Source organism: Helobdella robusta, assembly GCF_000326865.2.
Source record: "Helobdella robusta unplaced genomic scaffold HELROscaffold_21, whole genome shotgun sequence".
In the NCBI taxonomy this organism is placed as follows: domain Eukaryota; kingdom Metazoa; phylum Annelida; class Clitellata; order Rhynchobdellida; family Glossiphoniidae; genus Helobdella; species Helobdella robusta.
Genome location: NW_008704124.1, coordinates 248,415 through 267,778, shown reverse-complemented (window position 1 = coordinate 267,778; position 19,364 = coordinate 248,415). Strand labels below are relative to the sequence as shown.

At 33.9% G+C, this 19,364-nt stretch overlaps 4 protein-coding genes across 4 annotated transcripts; 2 read left to right on the top strand and 2 right to left on the bottom strand.

Annotated features, from left to right (window-relative positions):
* Positions 1-595: 595 nt before the first annotated feature.
* On the top strand, positions 596-3,126 carry HELRODRAFT_77815 (hypothetical protein; the record flags this gene model as incomplete). The annotated part of the gene is made up of 6 exons (XM_009018238.1): positions 596-741; positions 1,158-1,335; positions 1,643-1,811; positions 1,897-2,017; positions 2,080-2,245; positions 2,950-3,126. 6 exons carry the CDS (start codon positions 596-598, stop codon positions 3,124-3,126), a joined length of 957 nt encoding a protein of 318 aa, XP_009016486.1.
* A 145-nt stretch (positions 3,127-3,271) lies between these two features.
* HELRODRAFT_77906 (hypothetical protein) lies at positions 3,272-4,612 on the bottom strand (the record flags this gene model as incomplete). The annotated part of the gene is made up of 1 exon (XM_009018237.1): positions 3,272-4,612. One exon carries the CDS (start codon positions 4,610-4,612, stop codon positions 3,272-3,274), a length of 1,341 nt encoding a protein of 446 aa, XP_009016485.1.
* A 1,077-nt stretch (positions 4,613-5,689) lies between these two features.
* HELRODRAFT_77913 (hypothetical protein) lies at positions 5,690-9,536 on the bottom strand (the record flags this gene model as incomplete). Its single annotated transcript, XM_009018236.1, has 3 exons — positions 5,690-5,771; positions 6,108-6,233; positions 9,283-9,536. Coding segments are annotated over 3 exons (462 nt in total), but the record flags the coding sequence as incomplete, so codon positions are not given.
* Positions 9,537-11,275: 1,739 nt separating this feature from the next.
* On the top strand, positions 11,276-13,127 carry HELRODRAFT_171507 (hypothetical protein; the record flags this gene model as incomplete). The annotated part of the gene is made up of 3 exons (XM_009018235.1): positions 11,276-11,332; positions 12,493-12,664; positions 12,862-13,127. 3 exons carry the CDS (start codon positions 11,276-11,278, stop codon positions 13,125-13,127), a joined length of 495 nt encoding a protein of 164 aa, XP_009016483.1.
* Positions 13,128-19,364: the final 6,237 nt, after the last annotated feature.

Below are 19,364 nucleotides of genomic sequence, written 5' to 3'. Positions count from 1 at the left end.
ATTAGGATTGCATTAGTTAATAATTAGTTAATCATTAATTATTAAATTGAGATTTTTGGTCGATCATTGATGTCATGACGCCTCTGGATATAATGTGGTGGAATGCTATGTGATGATCATGCTTTGATTGTGTTCAGTGTTCACTCAGTTATCTGTTATATTGTTATTAAAATATTAATGATAATAATACAAATACATGATAATTTTTTTATATCAGTTGAGATTGAGAATGAGTAATCTAACCAATAATGTTAAATTATGGCATAGTGAATAATTTAAATAATATTATAAATAATATTATAAATGAATCATTAAAAATTAATTAAATTAAATTTTAAAACTTTATACAAAATTATATAATATACAATACAAGATGTGCATATTTATATTATGTACTAAAAAGTTTTTAATATTCTCAAAAATTGTGTTTCACATTAATATAATATGATTGTTTCATTTTATAGAGATACATTATTGCATTTGATTAAATTAATGATTTTTATTTTCAGTTTTGAACAAAACAGTAGACCCTAAAAAAAGCACCAAACAATATTAATCATTCATCAGTGTTAAAAGCAGCATAATGAATAATGCAATGATGCCATCTGAAGCTTACGTGACCTGTGCTACCTCTGATGATTTGGTGAAAGGTGCTCTGGTATTGTCTTATACAATTAAAAGATTTGACCCCCATAGACCTACCGTGGTTATTGTTGGGCCACTAATTTCACTGAAGCTTCTGTAAGTTTTTTGGAAGGTTTTACTAGTTCAATTTTTATTTTTTTCATTGTTTTCACATGAGAACAATTTTACTGAGACCAGAATATCCTAACATGAATGGGCCATGATCTGTAATACCAAGATTATGTCTAAGTTGAAGTGAGTATAAGGTTGAAGTAATTATGCCAAAGCCTCTCTACTTCTCTGTCTTTATTCTGTTTTCTATGTTGTAAAATGGAAACACTTTGTATTTTTTTTTCTAATGCTCTATGTTTTTAGAAATAAAATGAGATTAGTAAATGTGTTGTATTGAGTTAGGTCAAATTGTAAATAGTTTTTTTAAAATCTCAGAATATCTGTTTATTTATTGCATTATATATATTGTGCTCTCATATCCTGATCATTATTGTTTTGAAGAATACTCATAAATTATTCAGAAAAGAACTTGGAACACTCTTTACCTACGTTATAAGAGTAAACTTACAAATGACAAAGCATAGTCAGCTGAAGAGCTTGCTGTATGCAAATCCAAGTCTACAGAAGCTGCTTACTAAATATTTTTGCTGGACTCTTACTTCATTTTCTAAATGTGTCTTCATGAATAGTTCAATGATGGTAAGTTCCATATTATCTCATTTATCTCATGCAGTTACTCATTAGTGCAGCTATAATTTTTGTTGTTTTTTTTTTATAACATTTGTTTAGCAAAACAAAAATGTTTTGATCTGACACTTAGTTAATAGAAAGCTTTGCAAATAGTAGAGGCTGCTCTCAGTATTATTTCAGTAATCTTAGGCCAAATAACCATCTTAAAACATGAAACATCATTTTAAATTGATATATTTACTAAACGAAGGGGCTATGCTAGGAACCGATTGCCATTCAAATTAATGTTGGATCACATTATAAACCTTTTTTGCAGGTTTTAAACTACATTGGTGATGCTTTTTCAAGACCTACTTTTTCATCTGCACCTGAAATTTCCTGGCCTGATTTGTTTAATTCTGGATTCTTTGTCTATGAACCGTCAGTGAACATATTCAATTCAATTATTGATTTCATTGGCAAAAATTCTTCTCCAATGGTTGATGGTGAGTTTTTAAATTGTTTATAATTGCATTCATTATGAAATTTTTTTACATTATTATATTTCATGTAAAAAATATTTTGTTGAAGATAATATGATTATGAACGAGTTCTTTGCCGACTGGCACCACCTCAATATCACTCACAGACTTCCATATGTTTACAACGTTCAAATTGATTCAAACCCTACAAATTTTTCAGCCTTAATAAGGTTTTCTTACTAAAAGTTGAAATTTCAATGCTTCTAATGAAGCTTTTCGAATAAAATTTCAGATATGAAAGAAATATAAAAGCTGTGCAATTTGGTTCAAATCAACACCCTTGGAATTATTTGGAGAAAAATGTTGATCATGATGAAACATTGAATAAATACATCAATATGTGGTGCAGTGCATACATTAATGAAGTTCAACCATTTGTCAGCCATGTCTTAAACCAGGTTGGATCATTCCAGAAGTTGTTGTTACTAAAAATTGTAAACTGTCCACTAAACAAGATTAGAATCGTTTTCCATGAACATAGAGATTACACTAATCACATATAGGAACATCTAGTCTTTCTAGATATGAGTTCAAGGTCCTTTTATTTTTAAATTGCGTCATACTGATTGGGCTCAAATGCAGTCAATAAACCTTTATACGTCTTTACTGTTTAAGATTTTGCCCGCTAATATTATTTAACTATACAGAAAAACTAATAAAAATTTTCAGTTTTTTTATTTCTTAACCTACCAATCTGAAATAGTATTTGTAAATGTTTTTATGCATATCTTATGAATCAGTCAAAAAGTCAAAGGTCCTGTTCGCTCTTCTTATGTTCAGAACAATCAACAACACAAACAGCGTACATGATTAAGTTTTAAACGACGCATCACGTGGATTTTTTTTTGACATATTTGACTACACGCGGCCCAACTTGCACTGTAAAATAGGACCAGGCGCCTTTAACCACTTGACCATCACGCTGCTCACTCTCAATAAATGAACCTTTTAAATATAATTAACAGAAAAAACAAATCTGAAATTGTATTTATTAATAAATGAAACTTTTCTACAGCCAAATGTGAAACTGATATCAGAAGCTAATTACAACTGCCTTGCTGAAGAAATAATCTACCTGAAAGGTGATGGCGTGGAACTGAAGGAAGCTTTCGAAAACAAAACGAAGCAGGATGATCAATGTGCTGTTTCATTTGAAGATCAGTTAAATATTAGTAAGATGAATTGGGAACAGGGCAACATCGATTTCATGGGCGCTCACAGTTTCGATCACATACAGAAAAGATTGGACGAAATGAGATTATCAAATAAGAAGACTTAATTTAATATAAAATGTTTGTTAATGTTTTTATATATTAAGTTATTTTTGTTGTTTAACTGAGTGAGTGATTTATGCTACGAATTTTCTTTACTGAAACAACATTCATTTATAAATTTTTATTAGATTTACAAAAGCTAGTCAAATTTTATTTATCTGCAAAAAGAAATATTTGAATTAATGGAACAACTTCTAATGTTAACAAATCTACTAAAATAGCTTCGGCGGCAGAAGAACTTTGAACTTGCATTAAGTTAGTTCTCCTGAATGAAAATATAGCAGCTGATAAAATTGACAAGATGTATAAAGAATTGTAACCAATTATGCGATCCCACAATAGAAGAACTTGTTCACTAGCGAGATAGCCCGAGAAGGCTCTTATAATCCATTTAAATGCAGTTTTAAGTGGTTCTAAACCGATACATTTCAAGTGCGTAAATAGTTGCGTTTCTCGTTCAAATAACATTGTTTCGAATTGCAAGCAGAGCGATACGATTCCGTCGTTGGATGACGAGAGAGTGTGCAATTTATAAAAATGTCTGGTGTATAGTTCTCGAAAGACGTAATATAAGGTTACTGGATCGTCGTAAACGCAACAGAGCGGCGCTACGTACATTGCGAATCCGTGAAATGGTACAACAGCGTTCGGTGGATAGCAGTTTATTTGACCGTTTTCATTTTTATGCATTAAGCGTTCGGCAACACTATCGTCTCTGGAGAAAGGAAGTAGAATTTGATAGATATAATCTTCAAAGACAAAATACTGGTCATCATTTGCAGCTGTGAGTTTTATATCTTTGTATATCAAGGAGTCAATTAACAAATTCTGCTGGGCGACGTTTTCTTTAAGCTGTTCGTAAAACACAGCTCCGTAGTTTGATCTCTTGTTGGCTTCGTCGACGCCTATCGACAGACACCAGAGTTTTGATCTCAGACTGACGGGACAACCTCTTCTGCTGAAGTTTTGTGCTGCTTGACTCAGGCCTGAACTGAGAACGTTGAATGCAGTTTTTAATCTCTCGTTATAAAATGATTCAGCTGGAAAAATTGGTTGATCATCGACTCCCGTTTGAGCTATCTGTATATCCATTTCTTTGAACATTTCTCGTAGCATTGAAAAATCTGATGTACGTAATTGACATTGAATCATTCCTATGTTCTTATTTATTTTTTCAGAGTCTGTAACATCTGGTAGATTGAAAAAATCATTCTGGTTTACATTTCTTAAATTGGATACAACTTCTAAAAAATCTTTAGCAGCATAAACAGGTCTGAAGCGAGCTAGATCAGGTTCGTTCGTGCCCAGCTCTGTCCATCTAGCAATGACTTCTCGCTGTTCTCTATCGGAACGTCGTTTGGACAGCGGAACGTTTAGCTCGGTGCTCATGTTGTTGAGACTTTTCGAAACACGTTTTTCCCAGCTGATACGTGCTCTGTTGATGCAAGACACTTGGGTTGACTGATCAATAACTGTGGCGTTTGCATTCATGTTCTTCTTGCTTCTGACATCATGGTCTTTTTCAAGTTGTTGCATGTAATGAAAGACAAAATTTTGTATTCGAACGTAAACACGAGATTGCTGCAAAATTTTTTCAAGGTCTGCCACTGAGTTATCCTCCCCAACGTTGCCAACGGGAACATCATCATCAAGGTCTTTGCAAGTGATGTTGTGCGCTGCAATCTCCTTTTCAATCATATGTTTGCACTCTAAAGCTAATCCACTACGTTCAATTCCTTTAATTATATCATCGACCAGCGCTTCATTTCCACTCTGCGCTATCGACAACATGTTATTTACATTCGCAAGCTCGACATTTTGTGCCGATTCGCAGTTTCCATAGAGACGTACATATATTTTTGTATTTTGTGTTTTTGGTATTGGCAGGTGCTTTTATTAAATTGCGTGAGTTTTATTCATTATGCACTTGATTTAAAATTATTTATTCACTGATGATATATAAACATTCTTATTGTCACTTACTACCTTTCAATCATTCAGAACAGTTTATTTATTTTTAATGTTTTATGCTGAATTTGAACTTGGGCTGCCATAACCACTTGAAAAATCGTCAGAATTTGTGGAATGCGACTGTTGAGTTTGGTTCGGTTGTTGCTGATGTTGTGTCTGTTGACGGGAATGTTGTGGATTTGGCTGCTGACGAGGTTGTTGTGTCTGTTGTTGTGGTTGTTGTGGTTGTTGTTGTTGCTGTTGTTGATTTTGTTGTTGGTAGTTTGGGGAAAGGGATGCGTTGTATGTTAAGTTATTGTTAATGTTGTGATGGTTGTTGTTTTCAATATTTATGTGGTTGTTGTTATCAACACTTAAGTGATTGGTCGAGTTGACCGTGAGCAGATTTGCGATGTTGTTCATTTGGTAGTTAAAATTGGGATAGTTCAAAGTTTCACATGCATTCATCGTCGACCCGGGAATGTTGAAACTTGGAAAGCTGTTGTTGGCATTGTTCAAACAACAAACACTACTACCATCGTTCATGTGGTGGTTGTTGTTGTTGCTGCTGTTGAAATGTTGCTGTTGCGAGTATGTTGCGTATTCGTAGGAGGCCCTGGCAAGCAGCAGCCTCTCCTCGTAATCATATTCGCAGAGGATGCGATTGTTGCACAGGAAGTAGCGATCGCCCACGCAAAATCTGTTTCATTGTTCCAGCATAGAAGCATCAGTTATAAGAATTGAAGCACATTTTAATTAGAATCTAATATAAAAATTAGCGATAATTGCTAATGATTTTTGCTGTTATAAACTAATGTATATAGTACCTAATAAGAAGATTAAAACATTTAATGATTTAGTTAGGTGGTATTTTGGAATCAAAGTCATCATTCAATCTGTGACATACATTGAGATTAACTTTATTAACAATAGGCACGACCAACTGAAGCACGCAAACAAACACGCACATATAGACTGAGATACAAACAAACAGGAAGGCACAGATACAAGAGATACATTAAACAAAAGAACGCACCGATGATTGCATTGCTGGCAAGCAAAGCATTCCAGATGGTACACATTGTGCTTGGCTCTCATCACCATCTCGAAGGCTGGAATCATCTTCGAGCACGCTGAACAGTATCCTGTTGTTCCAAACAATCTGTTTGTTTGTTTGTTCGTTCGTTTGTTTGTTTATTCACTCATTTGTTTTTGAAAGGCCGCTGTGATTTGGTTATTTACAAAAGAAGCAAATACTGACGTTAAATAAGTTGTTTATCTGTCGTACATACTTTTAAGTGAGGTGCAGTCACCTACGTAAATCAAATGCCAATGCGACAATTTTATTATGATGAAAAATTTACATAGAATATTTATTATTATAATGAAAAAAAACATGGGCGAAGACAAAATGTCCCTAGGCCCGAAACACAAAATTAACTATAAAATTTTAACACATAAACAATGTATATGAATATATGTTAATATGTTCTGTTCATACATAAAGTTCAAACAAAAATAAAAATATAAACAAAAATATGAGAAAATAATTTCTATTATTAATTCAACTACCTATATTTTATATTGAGGTTGATAAATGAGCAAACAACAAAAAAAGTTGTCTTTATAAAATATATTCAAAATAATACGAAGGACAACAATGACGATATAACGAAATGTGAAAATTTTTAAAATATTAATCTTCATGTTACGAATGAAATGATTTTGTTTTTTAAACCCTCACCACCAGCCCTGGTGACGTGCCTACGATGGCAATGCATTCCGCATTCAATTAAGTCGTAATCTTTGTGCATTCATCACTAATTAAATAATTCTACCTCTTCCTCTTCGTCTTCTTCCTCATCTTCCTCCTCGCTAGATGGACGATAAAACATTTTTAACTGCCACATTATCCGGCGAATCTCATTACAATGAGATCTCGCAGAAAGCGTTAATCAACGCGATGATATTTGGCTAATATGCATGGTATTAGGCGTGTCAAGCCTAGTTATCCGTGTGTGTGTCTGTCAGTCTGTGTGTGTGTGCGTATGTGTGGTGTGTATGTCTGTATGTGTGTTCATGTATCTTTCTGTTGTGTTCGTGCTTTTCTTTTGTCCTTAAATGTTTGAGTTTTTATGTGTGATTGCCTATGTGAGAGTGTGTTCTGCCTTCGCACAAGTAAATTATGTGTTAGTTGACGCGTAATTTTGTGCGCGTGTTAACATGCATAACTGTTTATGAGTTTTGTATGTGTATGCTTTTATACATTCTTGTATGTATATGTAAGTATATATATATATATATATATATATATATATATATATATATATATATATATATATATTGGGCGTGCTTATGTCTGTGTTTATGGCCCGTTAATAAATATTTGTCACAACTCTGTTTTATTCAATTGTACTATAATTGTTGGTCGTCAAATTTTTTTAATTTCAGTCAATGGCAGCTTCAATACGAATGAAGCATTCACTCCGTAATATATTGATAGAATGCCTTTGACGAAATATTTCAAATGTAGAGTAATAATAACATTATTAATAAATAATAAAATTGTAATAATAATAATAGTAAGAAAGAAAACAACAATAATAATTATAATTTAAATTTCGCTATAAACATTGTGATATTGATAATAATTATAAATATCATTTGATAAATATTTTGAATAATTCCCTTTCATACCATTAAGGATATCATTAATTATATAATATTTTTATCTGTAGCAATTAATAGTTCAGCTAAATGTAGACACCAAAATTTGTGTAAATCGCAACAAACTCTATTATAGTAATCAGTAATCACACCTAAAATTAATTAGAAATATAAATAAATAAATAAATTAATTAATAATTGGTTAGAACATATTAACACTAACTGATCAGTGTTTAGTGTTAATATAATTATTTCAGTAATTCTGAGACGAAACAAAAATTTGGGGTTCAATGTTATTCATATTATAAGAAGAAGTTAAACCATAATGCGCGTAAGCAAGCGAGAAATTTCTCTACTTGACGGTTGTCAGGGCGTTGATGTTTGAGGGGTTTGTGCTCGGGAACTTTATGTCCGGAGTGCTTTTATTATGTCCGGAGGTTTTTGTCTACTCAGCAATTTTATGTCTCAAATTTTGCTTTTACAACTGCATTTTTTATACAAATATTATTTTTTTGTTAGAATGTTTGAAATTAAAAAATGAACGAGCGTCGAAGGATGCTCGGACTCATTCATCCTCCTAGACGCATCCAAAATTGTTCGTCATTTTCACGCATTGTTAGTTCGGGCTTTATGAGATGGGATTGCTTATTTGTCGGGCCAATAATATAAATTGAGTTTAATGTGCGCGGCCATCAATCTCTTCTATGTAGATGCTTCATTCATTCATTCATTCATTCATTCATTTAACGTTTACGCTAAGTGACAAACACGCGCGCACACACACACACACACACACACACACACACACACACACATGAACGCAGACATGAGCGCAGACATGAACGCAGACATTCGCAGTCGCAAGAATGTACGCAGAAAATGTATTTATACAATATTTATGATATATTGTCTCGCGCTAGGTGTATGGTTTTCGTGATGTACATACGAAATCTTGAAGGATATTTCATCGCAGGGTGGAGCGAGTTTTTCTTTAAATACTTTCCGCCAACGACATGGAGCATAAAAATGGCTAGGAGTTGCAAATGATGCAGGATCGCCTTTGTTTTTCTCGCGTGAAGCGCACACACACTCACATACACGCACGTCCACTCACATACGCACACACATATTTATCACATGATGAATGATGTGCAATGCAACAATTCCAGTGAAACATCTTCTCCAACACCACAAACTGCAGCGACAACATAAGCGGGGAGATGATAAAATGATGCGTTTAAGATGAGCTGTTGATGACAATTATAATTAGACTTTTGATCCCAAACAACAGGTTATAAACTTGAATGAAAGGGCATGTTGTTATCAACTGACAAGCTCGAGATGGTAAGCTTAATTGATGTCACTAAACATCAATGTATTTGTACATCTCAATATTTAAAAATTATCTGTCAAAATATTACGAAGACAAAAACTTAAGTTAAAAAAAATCAACTCGTATTTATGAAAAAATGTTTAAAAACTTAATACACAACCTGCATGAAAAAACATTTTCAAATAAGGCAAACAAACTCGAAGGAACAAACCTTAAATAATCTCTCCTGCATAGCAAGAGGTTGGCCTTAGTGAACAAAGTTGATCCAACTTCACCCAACCTGCAATCGCAGCAGGAACATTTGAGGCAGTCCTCATGCCACACTTGGTCCAGTGCTTTCAACAAGAATCTCTCCTTTATAAGTTTTCTACAGGCTGCACACCTTGCTATTGTGTTGTTGTTGTTGCTGCTGCTGCCACTGCTGCTGCTGTGGTTGTTGTGGTTGTTTGCTGAAGATGTCTTCATCATTGTTGAAATTGTTGTCGGTAATTTGTTGCTGCTGTTGACGTTTGGGTTGTTGTTGTGAATGTTGGTGCTGATGTCGTAATGATTGTTGTTCTTTGAAATGTTGCTTGCTGAAGATTTGTTGGGTGTTTTGATGGCTTTAGTTGCAGTGTTTTGATTGTGGATGTTGTTGTTTGAATGAATGCTATTGCTGCTGTTGTTGAGCACGTTACTGTTGTTAAAATCAGAATTATTCATTTTGCTAGATGACAAATTGTACAATTTAATCGGCTGCTGTTGCTGTTGTACCGACAGCGACATTTTAAAACATTTAAAATGAGGGTGTTCGTAAACTGCGAACAAATGCTCCTCAACAAATGAACGAAACTTTCAAGCAGACCTGGAATGCATACAGGCTGATGGGTACGGAGTAAGCAAGAAGGAAAGGAAGACACGCGGCACCTTATATATCGCTTCAATTTGCCTCTCACGTACTTCTAGCCTACCTCTGCAATTTATATCCGCTTTACACTGCGGCGTGCACTCCACATTACATCTTATTATATCTCTACATCCTACATCATATGAAATGCGTTGACACGCTATATCCTATAGACCTGCGTGTGTTTACGTAAATGTTATGTGTATAAAGAATATATATATATATATATATATATATATATATATATATATATATATATATGTACTTACATATATGGATGTTTTTTTTGTTGCAAGCACTGCATACATAAAAGTGTTGTATTTGTTTGCGTGTGTATATGTTTGTATGTGTGTGTATGTATGTGTGTGTGTATGTATGTATGTATATATGTATGTATGTATGCATGTATGTATGTATGTATGTATGTATGTAAGTATGTATGTGTGTGTGTGTGTGTGTGTATGTTTGTATGTGTGTGTATGTATGTATGTATGTATGTATGTATGTATGTATGTATGTATGTATGTATGTATGTATGTATGTATGTATGTATGTTTGTGTATGTGCATGTAGAAAATGCAAGCAGGTGTATATATTCAACAAATACTTAATCATCATCTCTAATTTTTGTTCCTCCTCAACAAAACAGGGATGAATAATTTGAAATGCTTTATAGATAAATAATGTTCACGCACGCACGCACGCAATGCATATAAGTGTAACTAACACATACACACACACACACAAATATACACAAACACACACATACACAAACACACACAGAGAGAAAAAGAGAGAGAGATAGAAAGAGAGAATGAGAGAAAGAGAAAAAGAGAGAGAAGAGAAAAAAGTAGATAAACATAAAAAAAGAAAGACAGTGCTGAAAGAAAAAAATAAAAAGAGAGAGAAAGAGAGAGAGAGAGAGAGAGAGAGAGAGAGAAAGAGAGAAAGAGAGAGAGAAAAAGAGAGAGAAAGATAGAGAGAGAGATAGATAGAAAGAGAGAGTGGGAAAAAAAAAGAAGGGAGAAAAACAGAAAAAAAGAAATTAAAATTTGATTGAAAAATAGAAAAAATAGTATCGGGAAGAAAATTGAGATTAGATTGCAATACATCCTTGATATTATATTATAATACACCTACCACAACAATTAATGGGAGGATGTGTAGTTGTTAAGGATGCTGTTGTTGTTGTTGCTCTTGTTGTTGTTGTTGTTGTTGTTTAGGCTGCAGTTGTTTAGGCTGCAGTTGTTTAGGTTGTAGTTAATGTTACTGATAAGAAGATGTTGTTACAAATTGTTGTCACTGTTATGATGACAAGATGGTGAAAATAGAAAAAAAGTCACGTTTGCTGATGATGATGGTGTTGAATTTGATGGTAAGACTGTTCATCATGATATGAAAGCATAAAGATGACGAAGATGATTGTTTGTTGATAAATGGCGCCGATAATGATGATGAAAATAAAAATATAAAATGATGCTGGATAGATTTTCATATGATGATGAGAATATTCTTTGACGATAAACACCACATGTTATGAATAGAACCTCAATCATGATGAGGATAACGATGACGATGATGATGACGATGACTAGCAAAAAGCTATGATGATGATGATAGATGAGATAAAACGGATAGAATGATGATGATGAAGATGATGATGGCGGTTATGAAGATGATGATGAAGAAGAAAAAAATGATGATGATAAAGATGAATATGAATATGATGATTCAAGAGGCAGTGATGATGATGATGATGACGGAATAGATGAGATAATACGAAGAGAATGGTGGAGATGATGATAATGGGAAGATGATAATGAGGAAGAAGATGATGAAGAAGATGATGAAGAAGATGATGATGAAGAGGATAATGGAGATGATGTAGATGATGATGATGATTATGGAGATGATGATGATGGAGATGATGAAGAAGATGATAATGAAGAGGATAATGGAGATGATGTAGATGATGATGATGATTATGGAGATGATGATGATGGAGATGATGGAGATGATGGAGATGATGATGATGTAGATGAGATCTTACGATAATGATGCCTCTGAGATCAGATGTTGTTGCGTTGTTTTTCGGCTTGCAGTTTTTAATGGCTTAAAAATACTTTAAGCGAGGAAGTGAGGTAGATTGACTTTAAAAAAATGAGTAAAACATCGTAACCATCTGCCAGCGTCTTTGGTGATTAGAGTAACATTGCATCGTGATGTCATTATCACATCATGATCAGAACCACCGTCAATTTGTTCACCATTATCATAATCTCCATCATTGTCATCACTAGCAACTGCCATTATCATCCTCATCATCATCATTTTCTTCTTCATCCTCATCCTCATCAGCATCCTCATCATCATCACCATCCTCCTCCTCCTCCTCCTCCTTCTCCTCATCATCATCATAACTTTCGTGGTCGTTGCTGAAAGCAGGAAAGAGTAGATATTGATTCAAAGTCAATAACGCAATATATTATACAATTATTTCAACATTGACGATAAAAAATTGGATGACGATTTCAGTATAGTAGCATTAATATTAGTGAAAACACCAGTGAGGATGGGGAAAACAGCAGTAAGAATGGGGGGAAACACCAGCAAGAATGGTGTATCGAGGAGGCCAGGAGCCCTGGCAGGCAGCAAGTTTCATCGGGTCCCCCTCTGGTTTTCGCTAACGTTAATCGCGTAAGAAACAGTAAGTACATCATGAAGCAAGTACAGAACGTATAAATAAATGCAAGCAAAGTTAACGAGCGTACAATTTCTAACAAAAAATTGTTTGTTTTCGCTTTTTCATTTTTCGTGATTTTTTTCTCTCGATGTTCTAAATGGCGTCTTAGAGGTTAAGTGTTCTGATGGTCCCTCTTCTATGCGTACGTTTGTACCATACAGTTCCTAGCAACGCAGAGTTAAACAATCTCGAACAGTCAAGGAATTTTGAGTTGATGAACGAACTCTCACAGCTTGCACATGACGCAGAGGTTGGCAGACGATATGTCCAGCAGTTTTGGAAATATTTCATCGACATGGAAAAAGGGGAGGTGGACTGCTTGGGCCAGCATGAGGCCGGCAGGGTTTTTTGCAACTTAATGCAGCTATCCAGCCAGCCAGCTACTCATTTTATAAGCTTCATCATCAACATCAGAAGTTTCATATGACATTTTCAACATATTAATACAGACAACAATGATGATGAAGATGGTTCCTATAATGATACTGATGACTGCAATGATGAAGATGATGAAAATGATGCTACGATGGTGATGGTGATGACAGTGAGGAAATGAAGGTGATTAAGAAGAAAATAACAATGATGAAGTTGAAGACGATGACGACGATGAAGCAGCGACAAGGACGACGATGACGTCAACAACGATGATGAGGAGGATACAGATCGGGGAGCCAGCCTGCATTTGAGTGAAAATGGAATGTTCCGGTAATTTCTATGGACGTTTGCTTCGGTGGACCGGAAAATTCATACTAACTTCACGCCTCACTGTTGCCACGCTGTGCACTTGTGTGTGCGCGCAATTTTGTGTGTGCTTTGGCTTGCATGTGTGTATGGGAATGTGTGGTTGTTCATTTTTATCTGTGTTAATGTTTTTGTATATATGCGTGTGCGCGTGTTTCGTACGTGTTTGTGCGTGCAGTGTTGGTTTCCTATCAACTCTGTATATTACGGACGGTTGTTTTTAATAACGTACACACGTTCAAAATATTTGATAATCAAATCATGTATGATCGTGTATGAGTGATTATTATGCTGTGCATTTGCATGCATAGTTGCATAACTTTCCAGTACATTTGTACCTAGTTGTCAATTTTTTTCAAATATGAATTATAATAATAGGAACTTGTATGTGTCAGTATTGGTAAAATTATTTATTTGTGTTTATATGTGAGGGTTTGCATGTGATGTAGATTTCAGTTCATGAAGAACAACCAGCCATCATGTTAAATTGACTCCATTTTTCAGTAGTACTTTTTTGATTTGTTTCAATACAACATCTGTTATATGAACACACAAACTCGGTAAGAATTGAGAATCAGCATGAAATGAATTTAGAAAACTATATAATAAGGAATAGAAATTTTCTAAACAAAAGTTTTTATTCGTTTAATTGAAGTGTTAGAAGTAGTAATAGGCAACACGAATGTTCGTCTTAAACAATTATGATCATTGAGAAACATTGAGAAAGTTAAACAAACCAGTTTATTTGGCATATAGATGGCCTTAAAAGTAAAGTGAAAGTTTAAACCGACAAATTAAAAATAACAAGAACATCGTCAACTGATGATAAGCGATTACGTAATAATAAAAAAAAATTAAAAAATAGAGAACTTACAAATAAATGTTAGCTATGATACGTTGCTCGTCATCCAGAATGAATGTGTACAACAAGAGAAAATTACCTTTAAATTAACAATTCAATAGTTATTTCTATCGCAATAAATAGCACAAGATGATGGTATTACCGAAATGATAAAGCTGTTGCAGAATTCATTGCCACCGCCGAACTGCAGTTGGATGGAACATGTTTGTTAGTTTGCCGAGCCTTGTATAATGGACAGAGGGCTGTAGACGATTCGCACCATCTGAACAATTTCGTATTTGTAGAAAGTTGATACATGAGGCTTTTTCTGATAAATTAAAACAGCACTTCTGAAAGGCTTGCCGTTTTTTATGATTTGCTTTATAAATCTTTGAGCTTTTAGCTAGCTACGGAATTTTAACCTTAAAGATTCGGCAAAATTTTTGAGCGATCTAACGTTTAAACCACTTGGTTTGTATGGGGGCGACAAGGTTTCTCACAGAAAACTGCAAATAGACAAGGACACCCATGATCTGGCTGTTTTGGTGACCAGGGTGTTGAGATACATACCAATGCAGGTCAGTGAAATGTTGTAGGTGCAAAATTCAAACACGAACTGCGATGGCAAATATTTTTTTCAAGTTTCCAACTGCACTGTTGCATCTAATTCTCTGGCAGTTGATAATATTTTTTTGAGTTTGTTGATCAAATACAACAACAACATGGTCAAAACCATTATTCATTTACTTTCCTTTACGAGTCATTTTATATTATTGTCATCGTCGTCTTCTTCGTCATCATTACGTTACCACTTTTATTAATTAGTTTAATATTTGAGGAAAGTTTAAATGTAATGATTTCTCTTTTTCAACATTTAATTAATTAATTAATGTATTTAATTTAAAACTGTTTACATAAATGCTATTTACAGGATACAAATGTCTAATACAATTACGCTAACGGAAGATGTGCTGTGTTCAGACATAATCCCTAAAAACAAAATAATAACAACAATAACAACAGCAGCAACAACAACAATAATAATAATAAATGACAATTTTGTTCCATTTTTCTTTTTTTATAATGGAAAAAAATTTCATTAATTTTTGTTATTGTTATTATTATGACTGCATTTTGATTTTAAACAGCATTAAAAACTGACACAATAAGAATATGAAACTGTGAAGCACTAATATGCATAATAACATTAACAACAGAACAAAAATTGCGGTCGTTACGAAACAACGACAAAAACAACAACAACAGCAGCAGCAACAACAACACAACAACAACAATAACAAAGATAGCAACAAGAACAATAACATCAACAACAATCTTGATTAAAACAAGAGCAATAATAATAATGACCGACATCACAATCATCTCTGAAGAGAGCAAATGTGACACCGATGATGCAAGCACTGAAGCGTGAAGATAAGCAATGATGACGTCATCATCTAGTGACCACGTGACTTGTTGCATTAACTATCACGTGATTAATGGTGCGTCACTAATTGGGGAAATATTTGGTTCGTTTTTGATTTTCTTCATTTTTCTTTTGTTCGTCTGACTGTTTGCTGGTTTTTTCTTTAAATGTTTGTTTCTAAATTATTCCATTATCGCTCATTCTCCTTCAATGGCTTTCAGTTTATAATGTTTTAAATTCTCAGTTAGTTCATCCCACCCACATTTGAAAGTAATTTTGTTTATATTTAAAAGCGACGAACTATGCTAATGTGTGTAAATGTGGTGATGTTTTGTGTTGTTTGTTTGAAATGCTTGCTGATTGTTTTTGTTTGTTCGTTTTACTATCTCTTGTTCTCATGTTTTGTTTGTCACTAATGAGAACGTAAATTTTAAATAAACAAGTTGGTTTATCATTTAAAACGACAAACTGAACGACTGTTATGTATGACGGGATGAACATTCAATTTGCCGCTTCTACGCGTCCATAGCAGATGGTCCTTCATACGGAACTGTGGAGTGGAGTGGACGGAGATACATTCAAGTTCAGGCGGCCAGTCCATCGGATACAACATTTTGATTATTTTATTAAAGTAAATGTTTGATTTTAAATAAAAATTAAATCACTTAATTGCTTCAATTAAATCAACGATTGTAGGCAGTTATTTAAAAAAACCATACGCAGTTGTGAAACATTAAGATGACAGCATCTTCTTCACCACGAACAGACAAATTTGTCAATCGGAACGATCGATGGAGATGCTTCGAGCGATAAAAATGAAGACGAATTGTTCATTTTAGAGAAAAAAATTAGAGTACACACTAACATGATACATGTGTAATGATATTTGTATAAACATTTCTGTAAACATTTCATATTTGTTTGAAAGAACTTAGTGTACATATTTAACATTAAAATTTGCACCAACCGCAAACTCATTTGTGGAGACAACTGTTGACGGTCGCGAACTACTCCGACCACACTGCACGATTCTGCTGACAGCAAGCGCATAAACAAACAACTGCACGCATCATCGTCATACAGACTTTAATGGGCTGAATTATTTTAAAAACACATTCGAACAAACAAGTGAGTAAACAACAGCATGAATAATATGCTTGTAAGCACAAATAAACAAGTTGAAATGTTGTTGTTGTTGTTGTTGTGCGTGATGCATGTGTGTGAGGATGTTTCACGTTCGCAGACAGGCGCGTGTGAATGCACGTAACACAAGTGTGCACCATTCATTAATTGGTCGATTGTGACTCTGATTGAGCGTTTGTACTGGCGATGTATGCAACTTATTTGCAGTTCATCGGCTTACAAGCAAACGCAACCACATACAAAATACTCACGCACGCATTGATGCACTGCTCATCATGCATCATGCACCATTCGCAATGAATGTACGTATGTACACATTTTGTGTGATAACATTTTATTCCAAATTTGAATGGTTTTGAAGTAAACGAATTCAATTAAAACTAAGTAAAGAAAAAAAAGTGTAATCCCATATATACATACACGTACAATGATTAAATGATAACGATGGAGATAACAAACAAGAGCGAATAATGCCTCCAAACGTTTATCCACTTATCTCATATTCCAAACGAGACATTTCCACATCTTCCTTCACTCACCTCATTCAAGCAAACATGTTTATATGCACATAAAAATATTTGACTAATAGATTTTAAACGTGAAGCGTGAATTTTAAAAGGGCGCTAAAAAGGTGCATTAAGGTGGCATTAGAGGAAGATGTTTTCGTTATGTTGCTGTTGTTAATATTGTTGTTAATGCTGTTGTTGATGATGATTTTGTTGCTGTTTTTGGTGGTGGTAGGGTGATTATCAAATGTAATGCAATTTCGGTGATGATGACGACAAAGATGGCGATGGTGAAAACAATGAAATTAAGGATGGTGTTGATCATTGTTGTTGTTGTCATTGTTGTTGATGATGTTGTTGTTGTTGTTGATGCTGTTTTTGAATTTCGTCGTTTGATTATGTGTAAATATTTTTAAAGCAGCGTACGATGCAGTTGTTGTTGCAGTAGGCCATGATGTTGTTTTTGTTGTAGGAACTGAGGTTAATGTTTATTTTCATTTACGGTTTGTATATTTATTATTTTTATTGGCAATTCAACTAATGTTGCTGATGTTAACTTGAGGTCAGAAATTTGTAAAAAAAAATTGTAGACGAGATTAAATCCTTATTTTATAAAAAAATCTTAAGAAATATTTAATGACAATAAATTGAAAAACTATTTAATGATTTTTGATAACATAATATGTGAAATTTGTTAACAAATGAAGTAAGAATCGATGTTGGCATGATTTTACAGGACGTATCAAATGCATGGTTGAGTTGTTTGCCTAGCCCTTCAATAAGAAGCAATTGTTTGCCTAATATTTTTTTTTTTTGATCTTCTTACTTGCAATGGCAATATCGTAATTGTTATTTGTGTCGTTGTTGCTGTTTATGTCGTTTTTGTTGTTGTTGTTGCTATTGCATATTGCATTCACATTATCGTTACTGGTTGGCGTGGTCTTGCCCACCCTTTCATCGAAATGGTCATTGCGTTGTTGTTGTCGTTGTGATGTTGTTTTTGTTTGGTTTTTGTGTGTCGTTATTGTTTTTTGTCTTGTTTTTGATGTCCATTGTTTCTTTTTGTAAACTTTTCTTGAAGTTTTCTTATTGCGGTAGTTGTATTGATATTATTTTTCTTGGTACATTGTTCTCCGCAGAATGATTTTTTTTACACTCTGCAGCCTTTTAGTAATTTAGGATTTTATTTTGTTATCCTGAAGACGCAAGTACGGAATTATTGTCACTGATGATGTTAACGTAACCATTAGCGCTGTTAATGTAGTCGGTGATGTTGTGATGTTTTGTTGTCTTATTATGTTTTGTTGATAAATGTGCTTTTTATCTGGAAACCTTTTAACATACATTGTCCTCCTCTGTAAACATTATATTATCGAGCACTTTCCTCTTTCCACGTACCATCTTCTCGTCTTCATCCTTCTTTTCATCGTCGCCATCATCACCATTATCACTACCACCACCAGCAGCATCATCGTCGTCGTCGTCCTCATCAACATTCTCATCATCGTTGTCGTCGCCATCATTTTAACTGCGATACAGTATGTCATCATCTTCATCATCAATGTTCGAAACTCATCAGCTTACTCGCTCAATCACTCACTCACTCACTTTAATTTTTCCTTTCCTTTTTTTAAGTTTTATATTCAGGAAATCATCAATAACTTTTCATTCATTTTTTTGACTTATTTGTCGTGATTTTTCGACTCAAAATTCTTGAAAAATTTCCTGACTTCTAAAATTTTTTCAACTTCCACTTTACTATTACCTAACAATAAAATGAGCAGTACCGTTAAAACACATTAAAATTGGTTGATGTATTTTGTTCTCCTAAGTATAATTTTTTTGTAACTAATCTAAAAACCTTGATCTTGACTACACATGACCTTTGTGCACTGTTTGTTCATTGTTTGAAATTTGTGAAGATGGAATCTAATCATGTTTGATAATTCCTTTAATGAAGTAAAAAAAACCTTCATCTCCTACATATTCCGCATTCGCTGTATCATT